The 21706-nt window shown below is 68.6% G+C and overlaps 2 protein-coding genes across 2 annotated transcripts in view; both read right to left on the reverse strand.

The window, feature by feature from the left end:
• Nucleotides 1–9549, reverse strand: part of LOC140645077 (uncharacterized) — a 38665-nt gene extending 29116 nt beyond the window's left edge. The window contains exon 1 of the mRNA XM_072848288.1: nucleotides 9543–9549. The gene's annotated coding sequence lies outside the window, so the exon portion shown is untranslated. The remainder of the gene's footprint in view (nucleotides 1–9542) is intronic.
• The window catches only part of LOC140645106 (adhesion G protein-coupled receptor L1-like), a gene marked incomplete at its 3' end in the record, with an annotated part of 87856 nt that extends 69135 nt beyond the window's left edge, over nucleotides 1–18721 (reverse strand). Inside the window, 9 exon segments of the mRNA XM_072848325.1 lie at nucleotides 275–378; nucleotides 870–972; nucleotides 1101–1240; nucleotides 1912–2712; nucleotides 10381–10395; nucleotides 13749–13858; nucleotides 16279–16492; nucleotides 17104–17227; nucleotides 18710–18721. Of these exon segments, the coding sequence (XP_072704426.1) occupies nucleotides 275–378; nucleotides 870–972; nucleotides 1101–1240; nucleotides 1912–2712; nucleotides 10381–10395; nucleotides 13749–13858; nucleotides 16279–16492; nucleotides 17104–17173 (1557 nt within the window).
• Nucleotides 18722–21706: the final 2985 nt, after the last annotated feature.

Consider the following 21706-nt stretch of genomic DNA (forward strand, 5'->3'; position numbering starts at 1 on the left):
ACGAGGGCCTTGAAGTGGGTTTCCTTTTGGGGGTCCCTGTTTCGGATGGGGTCCCCATTTTGGGGGGGTCCCCATTTCTGGGGGGGTTCCTCGTTTTGGGGAGCAGTCCCCATGTAGGGGGTGTCCCTGTTTTGGGGGGTCTCCATTAGGGGAGTCCCCATTTAGGGGAGACGCCATTTTGGCAGGGAGTCCCCATTTTGGGGGGGGGTCCCTGTTTTTGGGGGGGGTCACTGTTTTTTGGGGGGGGCCCTGTTTTGGGGGGCCCCCCCGGTACCTTCTGGGCCACCTGGTTGACCCAGGGGCTGGTGCAGTTGCTGAGGTCGGGCCCCCGCGGGTTCCAGACCCCCAGGCCCAGCAGGCACTGGAAGGAGGCGATGCCTGGGGGGACACGGGGGGGGGGCGTCAGGGACCCCCCCACCCCACCGCACCCCGTCGCCCCCCACGCCCCCATCCCGCACCCCTCGGCCCTGCCACGAGCCTCCTGTGGGGCGCGCGGCCCCCGATCCCCCTAACCACCCCCCAAGCCCCCTTACCCCCCGGCCCCCCAGCCCCTATAGCGCCCCCGGGGCCACCCTCAGCCCCATGGCCGCCTCATCCCTAGGCCCCACAGCCCCCAATATTCATGACCCCCAGAGCCCCCTCAAGCCCCATGGCCCCCACATCCCACAGCCCCCCAGACACCCCGACTCCCCCAGCACCCTGGGCCCCCACAGCCCCGTGATCCCCATGGCCCCCAGACCCTGGTCCCGCCATGACACCCCTCCAGACCCCCTGGCCCCCAGAACCCCCCAGACCTCCCCCCGACCCATGCTCCCACCATGACACCCCTCCAGACCCCCTGGCCCCCCAGACCCCCGGACCCCCCGTACCGCGGGTGCCCTTGGGGCAGGGTCTCTCCACCACCACCCCCTGCTGCGCCGCCGGCCACTGCACCCTCCGCACCTCCCGCGCCTCGCACAGCCGCGCCGGCCCCCCAGGGCCCCCCGGCCCCCGGCGGGCGGCGGGAGGCGGCGGGGGGCGGCGGTGGCGGGGGACCCCGCCCGTTATTGGGCGGTCCCGGGAGCCGGGGGTCCCCGGGGTGGCGGCGCTGTGGGCTGGACCCGGGCCGGGGGGGCCGGGGGGGCCCGGGCGGGGGTGAGGGGTCCCCGTCTTGCCGTGGGGGTGGGACCGGGCGCCGCCGAGCTCCGAGCCGCCGTGGGTCGCGCCGGGGCCGCGCTGGGGGCCGCCGTCGTCACCGGACCTGGGGGGGGTGAAAGAGGGGGGGGTCAGGGTGCGGCGGAGCCCCCGAACCCCAATACGGGGAACCCCCATATGGGGGTGGCCCCCATCAGCCCGCCAGCCCCAGGTGGAAGGGACTCCAGATATGTGGGGCACCCCCAAAGTGAACCCGGCCCCCCAGGCATCTGGGGCTGCACCCCAAAGCTGACCTGGACCCCCAGGGCTCCCCCCAGGTGACTGGGACACCCCCAAAGTAACCGTGGACTGCCAGGGCCCCCCCAGCTGTCTGGGGCTGCACCCCCAAGATAAACTGGGACCCCCAGGGCTCCCCTCAGGTGTCTGGGGCTGCACCCCCAAAATAAACCAGGACCCTCAGGGCTCCCCCCAGGTGTCCAGGGCTGCACCCCCAAAATAAACTGGGACCCCCAGGGCTCCCCTCAGGTGTCCAGGGCTGCACCCCCAAAGTAAACTGGGACCCCCCCAGCTCCCTCAGGTGTCTGGGGCTGCACCCCCAAAACAAACCAGGACCCCCAGGGCTCCCCCAGGTGTCTGGGGCACCCCCAAAATAAACTGGGACCCCCAGGGCTCCCCTCAGGTGTCCGGGGCTGCACCCCCAAAGTAAACCGGGACCCCCAGGGCTCCCCCCAAGTCCCCCTCTCCCTCCCACACCTCTCCCCCGCCGTCCCCCCTCACCGGCCCCGGGATCCGGCGGTCCGAACTCCAAGCCGTATCGCACCACGAAGTAATTATTCCAGACGTAAAGCTGATTATCGCGAGGGTTGTAATCGACGGAGGAGACGTACTGGTAGGGGTTGGGGAAGGCCATCTCCACCGCCTCCCCCCGGTTGGCGCGGGTGTTGAAGGCGTACGCCACCCGATTGCCGGCGGCTTCGCTGTCATCGTCCACGTAGACGCTGCGGATGACGTAGAGGACGCCGCAAGCCATGAAGGCGTTGGAAGCCGCTCGCTTGTCGTAGCCGGTCTCCCAGGTGCCCTCGAAGCGGAGGGTGTACGGGTTGAGCTGGCTAACCACCAAGCGACCGCCGTTTCCCTCCGTGGCGTAGATAACCCACAGCCCGTCCTCGTCCACCGCCAAATCAATGTCGGTTTTGCCGCCCCACCGATACGGCGAGGTGTCGTGGTAGTTGGCGGCGCCCACCACGGTTTCGCCGCTCTTGATACGGGTGCGGAGATCGTATTTAACGATGTTGCGGGTTCGTTCTTTGTTGTAGAAGACGGCGCCGTCGTAAACGACGAAGCCGGTGCCGTCGACGCGGTTGGGGAGGCGGTAGGTGGTGGTGTGGCGGGCGCCCACGTAGTCGTCCCAGGAGGCGTATTCGGTGAGGGTGTCGGTGCGGTACGGCACCCAGGGCATGACGTAGAGGCGGTCGCCGGCTTGGAGGGGATCGCGGCACCAGGCGCCGGCTTGGTGTTGGGATTCGTGGCTGGAGGTGGGGGAACCGATGCGCTGCAGGGTGCCCGGGCAGACGAAGACTGCGGGGACGGGGGGACAGACAGAGGGACACGGGGACAGAGGGGGGACGTGGGGATGGGTGCAAGGACAGACAGAGGGACACGGGGATGGAGGGGGGACGTGGGGATGGGTACAAGGACAGACAGAGGGACATGGGGACAGAGGGGGGACGTGGGGATGGGTGCAAGGACAGACAGAGGGACACGGGGATGGAGGGGGACGTGGGGATGGGTGCAAGGACAGACAGAGGGACACGGGGATGGAGGGGGACGTGGGGATGGGTACAAGGACAGACAGAGGGACACGGGGATGGAGGGGGACGTGGGGATGGGTACAAGGACAGACAGAGGGACACGGGGATGGAGGGGGACGTGGGGATGGGTACAAGGACAGACAGAGGGACACGGGGATGGAGGAGGGACGTGGGGATGGGTACAAGGACAGACAGAGGGACACGGACAGAGAGGGGATGTGGGGATGGGTACAAGGACAGACAGAGGGACACGGGGATGGAGGGGGACGTGGGGATGGGTACAAGGACAGACAGAGGGACACGGGGATGGGCAGGGGACGTGGGGATGGGTACAAGGACAGACAGAGGGACACGGGGATGGAGGGGGACGTGGGGATGGGTACAAGGACAGACAGAGGGACACGGGGATGGAGGGGGACGTGGGGATGGGTACAAGGACAGACAGAGGGACACGGGGATGGGCAGGGGACGTGGGGATGGGTGCAAGGACAGACAGAGGGACACGGGGACAGAGGGGGGACGTGGGGATGGGTACAAGGACAGACAGGGGGACACGGGGATGGAGGGGGACGTGGGGATGGGTACAAGGACAGACAGAGGGACACGGGGATGGAGGGGGACGTGGGGATGGGTACAAGGACAGACAGAGGGACACGGGGATGGAGGGGGGACGTGGGGATGGGTACAAGGACAGACAGAGGGACACGGGGATGGAGGGGGGACGTGGGGATGGGTACAAGGACAGACAGAGGGACACGGACAGAGAGGGGATGTGGGGATGGGTACAAGGACAGACAGAGGGACACGGGGATGGAGGGGACGTGGGGATGGGTACAAGGACAGACAGAGGGACACGGGGATGGGCAGGGGACGTGGGGATGGGTACAAGGACAGACAGAGGGACACGGGGATGGAGGGGGACGTGGGGATGGGTACAAGGACAGACAGAGGGACACGGGAATGGAGGGGGACGTGGGGATGGGTACAAGGACAGACAGAGGGACACGGGGATGGGCAGGGGACGTGGGGATGGGTACAAGGACAGACAGAGGGACACGGGGATGGAGGGGGACGTGGGGATGGGTACAAGGACAGACAGAGGGACACGGACGGAGAGGGGACGTGGGGATGGGGACAAGGACAGACAGAGGGACACGGGGATGGAGGGGGGACGTGGGGATGGGTACAAGGACAGACAGAGGGACACGGGGATGGGCAGGGGACGTGGGGATGGGTACAAGGACAGACAGAGGGACACGGGGACAGAGAGGGGACGTGGGGATGGGTACAAGGACAGACAGAGGGACACGGGGACAGACGCAGGGCACAGGGACAGACATAAGGACATGGGGACAAAGGGATGGATACAGGGGACAGGGATAGACATGGGGACACCGGGACAGACATGGGGACACAGACAGACGTGGGGACAGATACAGGGACAGACACAGCGGCACAGGGACAGATACAGACATGGGGACACAGGGATGGACACAAGGGACAGGAACAGACATGGGGACAGACACAGGGACAGGCAAAGGAGCAGAGGGACAGACGTAAGGACACGAGGATGGACCCAGGGCCACGGGGACAGACATGGGGACACGGGGACAGACATGGGGACAGATACAGGGGACAGGGACAGAGGGACATAGGAATGGACACGGGGACAGACAGAGGGACAGACAGCAGGAGGGGACAGCCGTGGGGATGGGGGGGACAGACAGACACAGGGCCAGGCATGGGCACAGGGAGGGGACACAGGGGGGACAGACAGACACAGGGGGACGGACAGACACAGGGCCAGGCATGGGGACAGGGAGGGGACACGGGGGGGACAGACAGACACAGGGGGACGGACAGACACAGGGCCAGGCATGGGCACAGGGAGGGGACAGACAGACACAGGGGGACGGACAGACACAGGGCCAGGCATGGGGACAGGGAGGGGACACGGGGGGACAGAGGGACACAGGGGGAGGGACAGACACAGGGCCAGGCATGGGGACAGGGAGGGGACAGACAGACACAGGGGGACGGACAGACACAGGGCCAGGCATGGGCACAGGGGGGACAGCGAGAAGCAGGAGAGAAAAGAGAAGCGGTTCATCAGCGGCCAGGGGGCCCCACCGGGGGGACGACACTGGGGGACCCCAACCCCGAGGGGGGACAAGGGGACCCCGGGGGGAGGAGACACGGGGGGGGTCCCTTGTCCGGGGAGGGACAGAGGGAAGGAGACAAAATGGAAGGGGGGACAGGGGTGACGGGGGACACACACCCCGTCTGTCCCCCCCGCCGTGGGGACAAGGGGGGCCATGCCCCCAGCGAACCCAGGCGTCCGGGCCCCCCCCTTTTTTTGGGGGGGGCAGCACCCTGAGGGGGGGGAGGGGCAGCTCTCCCTGGAGGGGCCCTAAAATGGGGGGCCTTAAATTGGGGGGCCCTAAATTGGGGGGCTCTTCCCACTCCCCCCGGGCCCACAGCCAGGGTTGATCGAGCGCAACGGAGACACGGGGGGGAGGGAGGAAGGGGAGGAAGAGACGGGGGACCCCCGGCGTGGGGGTGGGGTATGGGGGACCCCCGGTTTGGGGGTGCGGGGAGGGGGGTTCGGGGGGAGCGCGTGGTCCCGCTGTCCGGCGCCGGCTGCAGAGAGGCTGGGGAGAGAAACGGGGGGTTAGCGCTGCGGGGAGAGAAAGGGGGGACACGGGGGGGACACACGGGGGGGACACAGGTGGGGGTGACCCCCAGGGCAGAGACCTCCCCCCAGGGCAGAGACACCCCTCCCCCCGCAATTTCCCCCCTCCCCCACAGCGGGGGTCTCTGCACCGGAGGGGAAGGGGGGATGGGGACGTGGTGGCCCCCCCGTGGTGGCCGGGCCAGGCTGGGGACCCCCATGGCGGGGGCGATGTCACCCTGGGGGACCCGGGTGTCCGCCCCTCCCCCCCAGCAACACCCCCCCCCCCCCCCAAATGGGACCCAGGGGGTCCCCTATTCTGCCCCCCGCCCCCACCTCTGGGGGGCTCCAGCCTGGCCTGACCCCCCCCCGGGGTGCGTGCGCACACGCGTGTGCGAGGGGTGGGGTGGGCCCCGTGCGTCGCACACGCGTGTGGGCCGGTGGCACCGCCTGCCTGCACACGCGTGTGCGAGGGGGCTGCGGGTGTGCACACGCACGTGCGTGTTCACAGGGGCTGTGGGTGTGCACACGGGAGCGCGCCCACGCAGGCGTGTGTGTGAGCGCAAGGCACGCACACGCGTGTGCGTGTGGCCGTGCGTGTCCGCGTGCCTGTGAACTCAGCGTGTGCAGGCGGGTGCTCGCGCCTATTTGCACGCGCGTGGGCTCAAGGGGTGCACGCACACATGGGCGCGGGCTCGCACCCGCGTGCATTTGCACACGCGCGCCTGAGGTTGTGCGCACACGCGTGTTCATGCAGTGCACGTGTACGTCTGCAGTGCACGCACGCATGTGGGTGCGTGTTCACCGGGCCGTGCATTTACACACGAGCTGCGTGTGCGTGTGTGTGCCCATGCATTTGCACATACACGCGTGACTCTGTGGTGTGCACACGCGTGTGGATGCGTGTTTGTGCAGTGCCAACGTGCCCACACGTGTGCAAGAGCCCATGCGTGCGTGCGCTCCCATGTGCACGTGCACACGTGAGTGCTGCTGGGGATTCGCCTCCCACGCGTGTGTCCTCGCACGGGCGCCTGTGGACTCACATGCATGTGCTGCTGTGTGCACGTGGCTCGCACACGCGTGTGCCTGCACCTCCCCGTGTGCTTGCCCATGTGTGCCCCATCGCACATGCGTGTGCACGGCAGTGCAGGCAGCCGCCACGGCGCAGCGGGGCTGGGGGGGGGGGGGCACGAGGGCTGCGTGTGCACGAGGGCTGTGTATGCACAAGGTGTGCACGTGCACGAGAGCCGCGTGTGCACACGAGAGCAGGCCTGGATGTGCACGAGGACCCACGTGTGCACGAGGACCCACACGTGTACGAGGAACTGTGTGTGCACAAGGACTTGTGCGTGCACGAGGACCCACGTGTGCACAAGGACTCGTGTGTGCACGAGGGCCATGAATGCACGAGGCCCCCCGCCGTGCTCGAGGACCCCCTCCTGCGCAAGAACTGCGTGTGCACGAGGACCCAGGTGTGCACGAGGGCCGTGAACACACGAGGACCCACGTGTGCATGAGGACCTGCATGTGCGCCGGGACTTGGGTGTGCACGAGGACCGCCCTGTGCACAAGGTCCTGCGTGTGCACGAGGGTCGTGAACGCACAAGGACCCAAGGATCCCCCTGTGCACGAGGACTTGTGTGCGCACGAGGATCCCCCTGTGCGCGAGGGCCGTGAATGCATGAGGACCTGCGTGTGCACGAGGACCCACGTGTGTGCACGAGGACTCGTGCACGCATGAGGACCCATGTGTGCACAAGGACCTGCACGTGCACGAGGAATTGTGCGCACACGAGGACCTCCTTGTGTGCGAGGACTCGTGCGCGCACGAGGACCCCCGTGTGCACGAGGACCCGCCCGCGCATGAGGACACACGTGTGCATGGGGACTCGTGTGTGCACAATGACCTGCACGTGCACGAGGACCCACGTGTGCACGAGGACTTGTGTGCGCACGAGGACCTGCACGTGCACGAGGACCTGCACGTGCACGAGGACCCACGTGTGCACGAGGACCTGCACGTGCACGAGGACCCACGTGTGCACGAGGACCTGTATGTGCACGAGGACCCACGTGTGCACGGGGACTCGTGTGCGCACGAGTACCTGCACGAGGACCCATGTGTGCACGAGGACCCGCCCGTGCACGAGGACTCGTGTGCGCACGAGGGCCGTGACTGCACGAGCCCCCCGCCCCCGCCGTGCCCCCCCTTCCATTGCCCCCCCGGTGGGCGGGGGAGGGGGGGGGAGAGGGGAGCGGGGGGAGGGGCAGGGGGTCCCCACGGGGGTGGGGGGGCCGGGCGGGGGAGGGGAGACTCACAGGCTCGGGGGGGCCCCGCGGTCCGGGGGGGCGAGGCGGGAGGACCGCGGCCCTGCGGGAGGAGGAGGAGGAGAGAGAGACGTTAGGGGCCCCCCCGCCCCCCGGCGCGGCCCCGCTCCTGGGGCACCTGTGGGAAGAAGCCGCCGGCCCCGGCCCCCGGCCCCCCGGCCCCGCCCCGCACAGAGAGAGAGAGAGACATGGGGGCCTCAACCCTGGCTGCGCCGCCGCCCCCGAGTGCCCCCGCTGCCCCCAAGTGCCCCGGCTGCCCCCCGAGTGCCCCCACTGCTCCCCAAGTACCCCGGCTGCCCCCTGCTTCCTGACTGCCCCCGAGTGCCTCTGCTGCCCTGACCGCCCCCAAGCTTCCTGACTGCCCCCAAGTATCCCCACTGCCCTGGCTGCCCCCCAAGTGCCTCCGCTATCCTGACTGCCCCAAGTGCCCCCGCTGCTCCCCAAGTGCCCTGGCTGCCCCCAAGTTCCTGACTGTCCCCAAGTTACCCCCACTGCCCTGGCTGCCCCCAAGTACCCCCACTGCCCTGGCTGCCCCCAAGTGCCCTGACTGCCCCCCAAGTATCCCCACTGCCCTCCAAGTACCCCTGCTGCCCTGGCTGCCCCTCAAGTGCCCCCGCTGCCCCCAAGTGCCCCCTAACTGCCCTGACTGCCCCTTGCTGCCCCCCAACTTCCCTAACTGCCCCCAAATGTCCCCCAGCTACACCCACTGCCCCCAGCTGCCTGACTGCCCCCAACTTCCCTAACTGCCCCCCAAATGCATCTCCAAATGCTATCTTGGGGGCTGAGTGCCCCAAGTATCCTGACTGCCCCCCAACTGCTGCTGCCGCCCCAAGTGTCCCCAAACTGCCCCAGGCCCCCCGAGCTGCCCCGGCCCCCAAACTGCCCCAGGGCCCCCCGAGCTGCCCCGGCCTGTCCTGCCCCTGGGCTCAGCCAGGGGATGGGTTGGGTTGGTTTTTTTTGGGGGGGTGGATTTTGGGGTGCCTCTGTGGCATCTGGGGGTCTCCACAGCTGGCGGGGGGTTGGAGGGACAAGGGGGTCGCGGGGCTCCTGGGTGCCCCCGGGGCCGCCCCGTCCCCTCCCACCAGGGCCCCCGCCCCCCGTACTTACGCCGTCGCCCCGGGGGCCCCCTGGCCCCGCTGCCCCGGGGGGGCAGGAAGGGGGAAGGAGGGGACAGGGACGGGGACAAGGGACGTGCCACCCCGGCCTGGCCCCCCGGGCTTTGGGGACCCCTTGGGGGTCCCCGTGGGTCCTTCAAGGGGACTTGGGGGGTCCCCGGGGGGGTCTGGGGGCACCTGAGGGGGTCCCTGGGGACACTTTGGGGTGTCCCAGCGGGGCCAGGGGTCCCCCGGGGGTCCCTCAAGGGGACCCTGGGGTCCCCGGGGGGGCGGGGGGTCCCCAGAAGGGTTTGGGGGCACCTTGGGGTGCCGCAGTGGGTTTGGGGACCCCAGAGAGAAGCTGGGGGTCCCCAGGGTCCCTCAAGGGAACATGGGGTCCCCAGGGGGTGCTGGGGGGCCCAGAAGGTTCTGGGGGACCCTGGGGGTCCCAGGGCACCGTGGGGGAGGTCCCAGGGGTCCCTCGAGGGGACCGGGGTGGGGTCTGGGGGCTCCGGGGCACCTTGGGGGTCCCAGAGGGTCCTGGGGACCCCAAGGGGACACTGGGGGGCCCTGGGGACACTAATTAGAACTAATTAAGATGGGGGGGCAATTAACCCCCTCCTGCCCCTGCACTAACGGGGACCCCCAGCCCGGGGAGGGGGAGCGAGGGGGGGACACGAGGGGGATTTGGGGGTTCAGGGCAGGATTGGGGGATTGGGGGGGGTGTCTGTGATGGGGGACACGGACTGGGGGTCCGGGGGAGTTGGGGGTCAGAGATGGTTTACGGGGAGTTGGGGGTCAGGGATATTGGGGTTCAGGAGGGCAGGGGAGGGGTTTGGGGGGTCAGGGGGATTTGGGGGTTCGGGGGATTTGGGGGGCAGGTTCAGGGGTCAGGATGAGGGGGTCAGGGGGATCTGGGGGTCAGATGGGAGGGTGCGGGGGATGGGGCACAGAGATTTTGGGGTACAGGATCAGTAGGATGGGGGGCAGGGCCTGGGGTGAGGCTGAAGGGTTTTGGGGTGCGGGTGAATGGGAGGAGGGTCAGGATTTGGGGTGAGGACGGGGGATTTGGGGGTGCAGGATCGGTGGGGGTCAGGATTTGGGGGCAGCTTAGAGGATTTTGGGGTGCAGGATCGGCAGGATGGGGGGTCAGGATTTGGGGGGTTGGGGATTTTGGGGTGCAGCATCAGTAGTACAGGGGGTGGGATTTGGGGTGAGAACGGGGGATTTGGGGTGCAGGACCTGCGGGACGGGGGGATGGGGGCTCGGGGCCAGGCTGGGGGGTGTCGGGGGCTTTTGGGGGGCCGGGCGGTCCCAGGGCCGGAGCGAAGGGTCGTGTTACCTTTTTGTTCCACTTCTACTTTTAGCACCGGAAGAAAAGGCAGAGGAGAGAGCGGGGAGGGGAGGGGGAGGGAGGGGGGACAGGGGGTGCGGGGGGATGGGGACACACGGGCGGGGGAGGGGGGCGAGAGAGGAGACAAAGAGAAAAGAGATTAAATGGCTTCGGCCCCCCCAGCCCCACCCCCGCTGCTCGGGGGGGCCCCGGGGGGGCTCGGGGGGGGCCCTGGGGGGGGCGACCCCCCCTTGGGGACAGCGGGGAGCCCCTGTGCCCCCCCGGCCCCCTGGGGCACCCAGCGTCCCTGCGCCCCCCGTTTGGGGGGGTCCCTGAGCCCTTTCTGGGGGTCCCTGTGCCCCCCCCCGGGGGTGTTGGGTGCCCCCGGGGGGGCCCTGAGGGGGATGGACGGGGAGGGGGACAGACGGACAGATGGAGGAATGAGAGGACGGACGGACGAAGGACAGGGGAGAGGACGGACAGAGGGGAGAGGAGAGGACGGACGGACAAAGGGGTGAACGGATGGACGGACAGACAGACAGACGGACGCAGGATGGGGGAGAGGACGGACAGAGGGATGGGGGAGAGGAGAGGACGGACGGACGGACGGACAAAGGGGTGAATGGATGGACGGATGGACGGACAAAAGGGTGAAGACTGGATGGACAGACGGACGCCAGGACAGATGAAAGGCCAGAGAGAAAAAGGGACAAGTAGAAGGATGGCCAGACGGACGGACAGATGGATGGACAGACAGATGGGCAGACGGATGGACAGACAGGAGGACGGGGAGGGGGGAAGAGGCGGTGGAATGAGGGACGAGGGGACAGACAGAGGGACAGAACCATGGAGGAAGACAGACAGAGAACTGACAGAGGGATGGGGGTGGACGGACGGAGATGGACGGACAGACGGACAGACGGGGGCTGGAGGGGGCACAGGGCTCCCCCCCCCCCGCACTCCTCCCCCCAGCTCGGGGGGGGTTGGGCAGCGCCCTGGCCCCCCCCCACCCCCCCCCCACCCTGGAGGAAGGAAGGGAAGGAGAGAGAGAGACGGCGGCGAGGGGGGCTCTGCCCCACGGCGACGATGGGGGGCTCTGCCCCACGGGGGGGCTCTGCCCCACGGCGCAGACCTGCAAAGGAAGAGGGCGCCCGCACCCCGCCCCGCCCCACGCCTCCCCCGGCCCCACGGCCCCCCCCGCCCGCCCCACACCCCCCCTGCCCCACGGCACCGTGGCACACGGCACCGGCGGGGACGGGGCGGCCGGCACGGGGGAGGAGCGCTGGGCGTGCTCAGGCGTGTGCTTAGCATGTGCTTAGCGTGTGCCAGGTGTGTGCTTGATGTGTGCCAGATGTGTGCTTAGCATGTGCCAGGCGTGTGCACCACATGGGGGGGCACAATGGGCTGACATGCACCAGGCGTGTGCTTAGCATGGGCTGGTATGTGCCAGGCATGTGCTTAGCATGTCCTAGTGTGTGCCAAGTATGTGCTTAGCGTGGGCTGGCATATGCCAGGCGTGTGCTTAGTGTGTACTGGCATGTGCCAAGGGTGTGCTTAGCGTGTGCTGGTATGTGCCAGGCATGTGCTTAGCATGGGCTGGCGTGTGCCAGGGGTATGCTGGCATGCACCAGGCATGTGCTTAGCGTGTACTAGCCATGTTTACCGTGTGCCAGCAAGTGCAAGACACCAGCTGCGTGTGCACAGGCACCTGCTTAGCGTGTGCTAGCGCGCCTGGCACGTGTCTGGCGTGTACAAGTGTGCTGCAGATGTGTGCTTAGCGTGTGCAGGCATGTGCTTAGCATGTACCAGCTCACACCAGGCCTGTGTGTGCGCTTAGCATGTATTTAACATGTGCTAGTGCCCAACAAATGTGTTCAGCATGTAAAAGCGTGCCCCAGGCACTCGTGTGGCGCGTGCTGGCTTGCACCAGGCATGCGCTTAGCATGTGCTTAGCGTGTACAGGGGGTGTGCTTAGCACATGCCAGCTTGCACCAGGTGTGTATTTAGCATGTACAGCTGTGCTTAGCGTGTGCAAGGCTTGCTTAGCACACACCGGCTTGCGCCAGCCGTGTATTTGGCACGTGCTTAGCATGTCCGTAGCGTGCGTGGGCGTGCCCAGCGTGTGCTCAGTGTGCGCCAGGCGCCGTCCCCGCGTGCCGCCGTCCCCGCGTGTCCCGGTGCCGCGTGTCCCGGTGCCGGGGGCTCCGGCGCTCTCCCTCCGGCGGCTCCGGCGGCGGCTGCAAAGCAAAGGGGGGGTGAGGGGGGGTGGGGTCCCGCGGCGGCGCCTGGGGAGAGACGGGACCGACCCCCCCGCGAGGACGGAGCCCCTGGGGGGACGCGGGGGACGGAGCCCCCGGCCCGGCCCCCTCGGTGGGGCGAGGGAGGGACCTGGGGGTCGCGGCCCCCCCCAAACCGAGGGGACATGGGGGTCAGACCCCAACTGGGGGGGACACGGGGGGGTGTCTCCACAAACGGGGGCACACAGGGGTCAGGCCCCAATTTTGGGGGGGGGATGACGACCACATGGGGTTCGGGGACCCCAAGGGGGCACTGAGGGCCGAACCCCCAGAGGGGGAGAGGGGGCTGTGCCCCAAATCTATGGGGAGGACGTGGCAGCCCCCACGTATGGGGGGCCACGGGGGACCCCGGTAGCGCCCCCCCCCCGGGCTCTGCCTGGGGGCTCCCACAATGCCCCGGGGCATGGCGGGGGCACGGCCGCCCCCCTTAAGAGGCCCCTAGGGCTGGTGGGGGCGGGACTTCCTGGTTTGATCAGTCTGGGGGGGTCCCTGTCCCCCACATCACCCTCACCCCCCTCCCCCAGGAGAGGACCCTGGGTGCCCCCAGGGTTGGGGGGGGCTGGGGGTGCTGTGGGTGCTATGGGGCGGGGTGCCGGGGGTGCTATGATGTGAGTACTGTGGGGCTGGGTGCTATGGGGCAGGACGCTGTGGCTGCTCGTGGGTGCTATGGGGCTGGGGGGCAGGACGCTGTGGGTGCTTGTGGGTGCTGTGGGTTGTCGTGGGGGCTGTGGATGCTATGGGGCTGGGTGCTATAGGGCAGGACGCTGTGGGTGCTATGGGGCTGGGTGCTACGGGGCAGGACGCTGTGGGTGTTCTTGGGTGCCATGAGTGCTGCAGGTGCTATAGGGCAGGGGGCTGCAGGTGCTATTGGGTGCTGTGGGGCAGGGGCTGTGGGTGCTGTGGGGCTGGGTGCCACGAGGTGCCGCGGGGCAGGACTCCCTGTGGGGCGCAGGGGCCCACTGCACCTCCGGCTACTTGGGGGTGCCGGGACAGGGGGGTGCCGTGGGGCCGGGGCCGCCGTGGGGCGGGGCGGGGCAGGGCGCCGTGGGGCAGGGCGGGGCGCCGTGGGGCAGGACTCACTGTAGGGCACGCAGTCGTACTGCACCTCCAGGTACTTGTAGGTCCCCGGGCAGGGGTCGGGGAAGGCGTCGGAGCCGGCCACCACCACGCACTGCGTCCGGTTGTTGCACCTGCGCGGGGACAGGGGACGTGGGACGCGGCGCTGGGGACAGCGGGGACGCGGCGCTGGGGACACGACGTGGGACACAGAGGTGGGGACTTGGGTCCAGGGGACACCTCACGTGGCCCAGGACACGGGTGACGCGGCGGATGTCCCTGGTGGGGACAGATGGGGATGTGGGGACATCCCTGTGTTGTCCCCACGTCCCTGAGCTGTGCCAGGTCCCCGTGCCATCCCCATCGTGTTCCTGTGTCCCCACCCTGTCCCCATGGCCCTGTGCCACCCCCGTGTCCCCAGTCCCCGCACTGTCCCCATGGCCCTGTGCCACCCCTGTGTCCCCACCCTGTCCCCATGGCCCTGTGCCACCCCTGTGTCCCCAGTCCCCGCACTGTCCCCATGGCCCTGTGCCACTCCCGTGTCCCCACAGCCTTGTGCCACCCCTGTGTCCCCAGTCCCCACACTGTCCCCGTGGCCCTGTGCCACTCCCGTGTCCCCAGTCCCTGCACTGTCCCATGGCCCTGTGCCACCCAACTGTCCCTTGTCCCTGGACCCCACATCCCCACGCCACCCCATGTCCCCACAACGTCCCATCCCCTGTCCCTGCACTGTCCCACGTCCCTGTGCCACCCCCACGTCCTCATGACTCTTACCCGTCCCCACGTGTCCATGTCTCCTACACGTCCCCATGTCCCCACACCTCCTACCTGTCCCCATGTCTCCTACGTCACCATGTCCCCGTGCCTCGCCCACATCCTCTACCTGTCCCCATGTCCCCGTGTCTCCCACACGTCCCCATGTCCCCTACGTGCCTCCATCCATCCCCCATGTCCCCTACGTGTCCCCATGTCCCCACACGTCCCCCATGTCTCCTACATGTCCCCGCATCCCCATACCTCCATGTCTGCTATATGTCCCCGTCTCCCACGTCTTCTAAATGTCTCCACGTGTCCCCCATGTCCCCTACCTGTCCCCATGTCCCCATCCTCCTACACGGCTCCACACCTCCAACGTGTCCCCGAGTCTCCTACATGTCCCCATCCTCCTACACGTCCCCATGTCCCCATACATCTCCCATGTCCCCTACATGTCCCCAAGTCTCCCACCTCTCCCCATGTCCCCATTCTCCTAACATGTCCCCATGTCCCCTACATGTCCCCATGTCCCCTACACGTCCCCATGCGTCCCCCACACTGCCACGTCCCCTACACGTCCCTGTGCCTCCTACACATCCCCACCTCCCTGTCTCCTACATGTCCCCAAGCCTCCTGTACGTCCCCACGCGTCCCCTACATGTCCCCTACACGTCCCCATACCACCTATCTGACCCCATATCCCCACGGCTCCTACGTGTCCCCATGCGTCCCCAACACCGCCATGTCCCCGTGTCTCCTACATGTCCCCATCATCCTATGCATCCCCGTGTCCCCAAGCCTCCTATACGTCCCCATGTCCCCTACGTGTCTCCACACCTCCTACACGCCTCCATCCTCCTACATGTCCCCACGTCCCCCTGCTTCCCCCATGTTCTCACCCCCACACCTGTCCCCATGTCCCCATGCATCTCCCATGTCCCCATGCATCTCCCATGTCCCCTACGTCCCCTACACATCCCCATATCCCCATGCGTCCTCCACACCGCCATGTCCCCACATCCCCTACGTGTCCCCATCTCCTAAACCTCCTATATGTCCCCCATGTCTCCTACATGTCCCCACAGCCCCATGCCTTCTGTCTGTCCCCATGGCTCCTACATGTCCCCAAGCCTCCTATACGTCCCCATGCATACCCCATGTCCCCAAGCCTCCTACACGTCCCCATCCTCCTACATGTCCCCACGTCCCCTGCTTCGCCCATGTTCTCACCCCCACACCTCCTGCCTGTCCCCACGTCCCCATCCCTCCTACACGTCCCCGTGTCCCCCTGCCTCCTATCTGTCCTCATGTCCCCATAGCTCCCACATGTCCCCATGCCTCCTATCTGTCCCCATGTCCTCACAGCTCCTACATGTCCCCATGCGTCCCCCACACCACCACGTCCCCATGTCCCCTACATGTCCCCATCTCCTACATGTCCCCATACATCCCAATATCCCAAGCCTCCCATATGTCCCCATACATCCCCCATGCCCCCTACATGTCCCCACACCTCCTACACACCCCCTACATGTCCCCATGTCCCCAAGCCTCCTATACGTCCCCATGCATCCCCCATGTCCCCTACATGTCCTCAAGCCTCCTATACATCCCCACGTGTCCCCCACGTCCCGTACATGTCCCCACACCGCCTACACGTCCCTACACGTCCCCACGTCCCCCTGCTTCCCCCATATTCTCACTCCCCACACCTCTCCCCACGTCCCCCACGTCCGCAGGGCGTCCCCACGCCCCCGTGTCTGTCCCCCCCGTCCCCACGGCGTCCGCTTTGTCCCACCTCTGGGCCATGATCTTGAAGGCGTCGGGCAGGTAGCACTGGACGTTCTCCATCTGGAAGGGGTCGGCGTCGCAGATCTTGTCGTCGGTGCGCCCGTAGTTGGCGTTCTCCACCATCACCACGTCGCTGCCCGGGCACCGCAGCTCGATGGGGTACCCCTCGCACGCCAGCTCCCGCCGCACCAGCCCGAAGGGCAGCCCGGCCCGGCTCAGCCCTGCGGGGGGCACGCCTGGGTCCCTGCACGCCCCACGCCAACGCCGCCCCGCACGCCTGCGTGTGTGTCCCCCCCAACCCCCGGGAGAGCGTCTGCATGCACATGCGTGTGCGAGGCCTCCCCGGTGCCCTGCGCGCATGCGGTGGGGAGGGGGGGGCAGACGGCGACTCCGGGCTTTGCACGCCCCTCGCGCAAGCCTGCGCGCCTCTTGCACGAGCCTCGTGCAACGGGGCTCGCACGAGCGTTGCAGGCCCCTCGCACGGGCCGTGCACGAGCCTCACAGGTCCCTCGCGCGGGCGATGTACGTCCCTCGCACGAGGCGGCGTGCCTCTTGCACGGGCATCGCGCTACCCTCGCACGAGCCTTATGCAGGCGTCGCACAGATGCGTGCCCCAGCCTTGCACGAGTCCGCGTGCCTCTTGCCCAGGCGTTTATACAGGCCTCGCACGAGCCTCGCACGTCCCAGCTTGCACAAGCCCGTGCACCTCTTGCACGGCTGTTCTATAGGCCTTGCACGCCCGCCAGCACGCCCAGGGGACCCAGGCGTCCAGGCACCCCCCTCCCCCACCCGAGGGGTCCCAGACCCCCCCTCCTCGCCCGTGGGTGCCTACCTTGGGTGGCGGAGGTGACGAGGACGGCGGTGACGAGGAGGCTGCGCAGGGCGGGGGCGGGGCGGGCCATGGCGGGGGAGGGGCGCTGCCAGCCCCCCACGGCCTCACCGGGCACCGACCTGCGGGAGAGGGGGGGAGTCAGGGGGGACTACGGGGGACCCCGGGCTGCCCAGCCCCCCCACTCCCAACCGCGGGGAGACCCAGGCATCCGAGGGATGCTGGGGGGGGAGGGAGGGGGGCTCAAGATGCCATTGGGGGGGTCGCAGCGATTAACGGGGGATTAAATGACTCCACCAGATGGGGAGGGGAAAGGACCAGGCATGGGCCCCCCTTCCCGCCCCCACGAGCATCTGGACCACCCCCCTTCCCCCATCCAGAAGGGACCCAGGTGCCCGAGCCCCCCCCTCTAATCCGCGGCTCAGCAGCCCCCGGGGGGGTTAAAGCCGATTAACGGCCCACAGCCCCCCCCGGCGCCCGGCAGCCCCCACCCCCGCAGGGGACCCACCGTCCGGGCCCCCCCGCCCCACCGCGCTCACCCCGTGCGGGGGATGGGGCCGCGGTGCATTGTGGGAAGCTCAGCCCCGGCCGGGCAGCTCCCATCCGGCGCGTTGCCAGGGCGACGCCGCCGCGGTGCATTGTGGGAAACTCCCCAGCTCCCCCCCCCGGCGGGTGATGGGGAGGCCGCGGGGCATTGTGGGAAGCAACCGGAGGGGAGGGGGGGGCTGCCCCGCACCGCCTTCCCAGCATGCCTTGCACGCCGCCATCGCCCCCCCTGGGGGACCCATCGCCCCCCCCCGCCTGCCTCAGTTTCCCTTGGGGGGGGTGTCCCGATGCCCCCAACAACGGGGGGCAAACACAGTACGGTGCCGGCAGTGCCCCCCAAATCTTCCCCTGCTGCCCCCCACTTCATGCCCCCTCCCTCCGTTTGCAAGGCGCCACCCCCCACTGCACAGACCCCCCCTGCTTCGCACGACCCCCCGTTTGCACGGTTCAGCCCCCGATTTTCATATCCCCCCGTTTGCACGGGCCCCCACCCTGTTCTACAGCCCCTGTTATTGCTCAGGGCCCCCAATTGCACAGTCCCCCCAATTGCACGGGGCTCCCCGCTTTGCACAGGCCCCGCCTTATTGCACAGCCCCCGTTTGCACGACGCCCCCGCATTGCACGAGCCCCCCCCAGTTCCCTCACGCTGCACGGCGCCCCCATTTTGCACAGGCCCCCCGCCATTGCACGGCCCTCCCCGGTTAGCACAGCCCCCGGTTTGCACGGACACCCCCCCAGTTTGCACGGGGCCCCCTCATTTCACGCCCCCCAGTTTGCACGACCCCCGGGCATTGCACGGCGCCCCCTCATTTCACGCCCCCCGCCATTGTACGGCCCCCCGGTTTGCACAGACCCCCGGGCATTGCACGGCGCCCCCATTTTGCACAGGGCCCCCTCATTACACAGGCCCCCCGGGCATTGCACGGCGCCCCCATTTTGCACAGACCCCCTGGTTGCAAGGCCCCCTGCTTTGCACAGCCCCCCGAGTTTGCACGACCCCTCCGCCATTGCACGACCCCCGGTTTGCACAGCCCCCCCGTTTGCACGGTCCCCCCGTACCTGCGGGGCGCGCGGGCCCGGGGGGCAGCTCCATGCGGCGCGCGGCGCGGGCGGTGCGGGCGGCGCGAGCCCCCCGCCGCCGGCAGCGCCCCCGCGGCGCGCGCCCGCCCCGCCCTGCCCCGCCCGGCCCCGCCCCCGCCTGTCAGTCACCGCGGGGGCGGCGGGAAAAAGGGGGGAGCGTGAGGAGTCGTTAACGGGAGGGGGCACCGTGTGAGGGGAATTAACGGGGGGAACGGTGTGAGGAGTCGTTAACGGGGGGCACCGTGTGAGGAGCCGTTAACGGGGGGCACCGTGTGAGGAGCCGTTAACGGGGGGGAACGGTGTGAGGAGTCGTTAACGGGGGGCACCGTGTGAGGGAATTAACGGGGGGCACCGTGTGAGGAGCCGTTAACGGGGGGGGGCACCGTGTGAGGGGAATTAACGGGGGGAACGGTGTGAGGAGTCGTTAACGGGGGGCACCGTGTGAGGAGCCGTTAACGGGGGGGCACCGTGTGAGGGGAATTAACGGGGGAACGGTGTGAGGAGTCGTTAACGGGGGGTGGGCACCGTGTGAGGGGAATTAACGGGGGAGCCGTGTGAGGAGCCGTTAACGGGGGGCACCGTGTGAGGAGCCGTTAACGGGGGGGGCACCGTGTGAGGAATTAACGGGGGGAGCCGTGTGAGGAGCCGTTAACGGGGGGGGCACCGTGTGAGGAGCCGTTAACGGGAGGGGGCACCGTGTGAGGGGAATTAACCGGGGGGGGCACCGTGTGAGGAGTCGTTAACTGGGGGGGGCACCGTGTGAGGCGCCGTTAAGTGAAGGTGGGGGCACCGTGTGAGGAGCCGTTAACGGGGGGGCACCGTGTGAGGAGCCGTTAAGGGGGGGGGCCACCGTGTGAGGAGCCGTTAACGGGGGGGGGCACCGTGTGAGGAGCCGTTAACGGGGGGGGCACCGTGTGAGGAGCCGTTAAGTGAGGGGAGGCATCGTGTGAGGAGGCGTTAACGGGGGAGCCTGAGGGGACCGAAAAAGGGCGGGAACTGTGTGAGGAGCCGGTAACGGGGGGGAGGACGGCGCCACACACCGTGTGAGGAACCAGAAAAGGGCGGGAAAGGTCTGAGGAGCCGGTAACGGGAGAATCTCGTCTGAAGGATCCGTCATGGGCGGGACCGGGCTGAGGTATGGAAAAAGGGCGGGAAGTGTGAGGAACCGGTAACGGGGGGGGGATCGTCTGAGGGACCGGTAATGGGGCGGGAACGGAGGTGAGCGGCCGGTAATGGTGCGGAAACCGTGTGAGGAGCCGGTAACGGGGTGACGAAGGACCGAAAAAGGGCGGGAATCCTGTGAGGGGCCGGTAACGACGGGATCGCCTCAGGGACCCGGTGATGGCGGCGGGGGATCAGTACCTGCTGGCGGCGGGGCTGCGTCCCGGTGACAGCGGGGGCTGGGGGTGGCTGTCGTCGTCCTCCCCCCCCCGATGACTGCCCGGCGGGAATGGGGGGGACCGGGGGGGTCTGTCCGTCCCCCACCGGGGGTAAAACCCGGCCTGGATCCCCACGGGAACGGCCCGGGGGGGTAAAACCCGGCCTGGATCTGCCCCGGGCACGGACCGGGAGTAAAACCCGGCCTGGATCTGCCCCGAGAATGGACCGGGGGTAAAACCCGGCCCGGGGGCGGGGTAAAACCCGGCCTGGATCTGCCCCGGGAATGGACGAGGGGTAAAACCCGGCCTGGATCGGCGCTGGGCGGGCTCATTAGGCCAATTAAGGGGGGGGCATCCCCCACTAATGAGTAATTAAGAGCAGCCACTGCAGCAGGAGCTGTGCTAATAGGTGTAATTAGCACTTGTGCTACTTATCATATGTTAATGAGCTGGGGGTAATTAAGCAGCAGGCTGGTGATTAGCTCATTAATTGAAGGGAGGGTAGAATTAATTAGAGGGCTCGCGAGGGCACCGGGGACAGAGCGCTGCTGATGAGCTTGGCTTAATTAAGGAGGGGCGGGGCTTCGTTGGGTTAATTAACGGGGCTCGGGGGGGGGTCCGGTGTGTGCAAGGGCGGGGCCTGAGCCCTCGTGCAAGGCCTGAGTGTGAGCACGAGGCCGCGTGTGCAAGCCCCGCCCCCGTGCAAGGGCCCCCGCGCATGCGCGGGGCGCCGCCTGCCCACGAGGTGGCGCGTGGCCGCAGCCCGGCGCGAGGCCGCGGCCCCGCCGCAGGGCGCATGCGCGCGCCGACGCAGGTGGGCGGGGCCGCTCGCTTCGTTCCGCCCCCTCGCCCTTCCCCATTGGCGGGGGGGCGGGGCTTGGGCCGTGCGGATCGGAACCGGGGCTGGGGAGCCCCGCCCGCTTCCGGGGCCGGGTCCCGGCCGGGGAAGTGCGGCCGTGCGGGGCGGTCTGGGCCCGCCCCCTGGGGCTACCGGAACCCCTCGCAGAAGCGATAGACCTCCACCCCGGGCTACTGGCAGCTCCCCCCCCCCGGGGCTAGCAAGGTTCCTCCCCGGCTGACAGCCCCCTCCCCGGGGCTAACGGGCCGCACTCACGGGATTACCGGGCCCCTCCCGGGGCTACCGAGCCCCCTCCGGGGTGACTACGGCCCCTGCCCGGCCTGGCCCCGCCCCCCCCGCCCCTCTCTCCCCAAGCTCCTCCCACCGCCCGTCAATCTCCTCTGCCCCCGCCCACCTCGCCGCTTGACCACGCCCCATTCTCCCGGCCTCGCCCACAGCCCTGCTTGGTCCCGCCCCCCCGGCCGAGGCCCCGCCTCCTCCGCAGCCCCCGGGTTCTATTTTTATCCGGGCACAACCAATGAGCGGCGGGCGGGGGCGGGCCGAGCGCGGAGGGACGGCTTCCCCGGCCAATGGAGGGGCGGCGCCTCAGAGGCGGCCGGGCCCAATGGCGGCGGCGGGGCGGGCGGCAGTGCTGGGGCGACCAATGGGGCGGCGGCGACTGAGCGGCGGGACCAATGGCCGGCGGGGGGCGGGGCGGGGCGGGCCGCCGGGAGCGGGCGGCCGGGCCGGGCCGAGCGCGGAG

This window comes from Ciconia boyciana, chromosome 31 (genome assembly GCF_034638445.1).
Source record: "Ciconia boyciana chromosome 31, ASM3463844v1, whole genome shotgun sequence".
Classification (NCBI taxonomy): Eukaryota; Metazoa; Chordata; class Aves; order Ciconiiformes; family Ciconiidae; genus Ciconia; species Ciconia boyciana.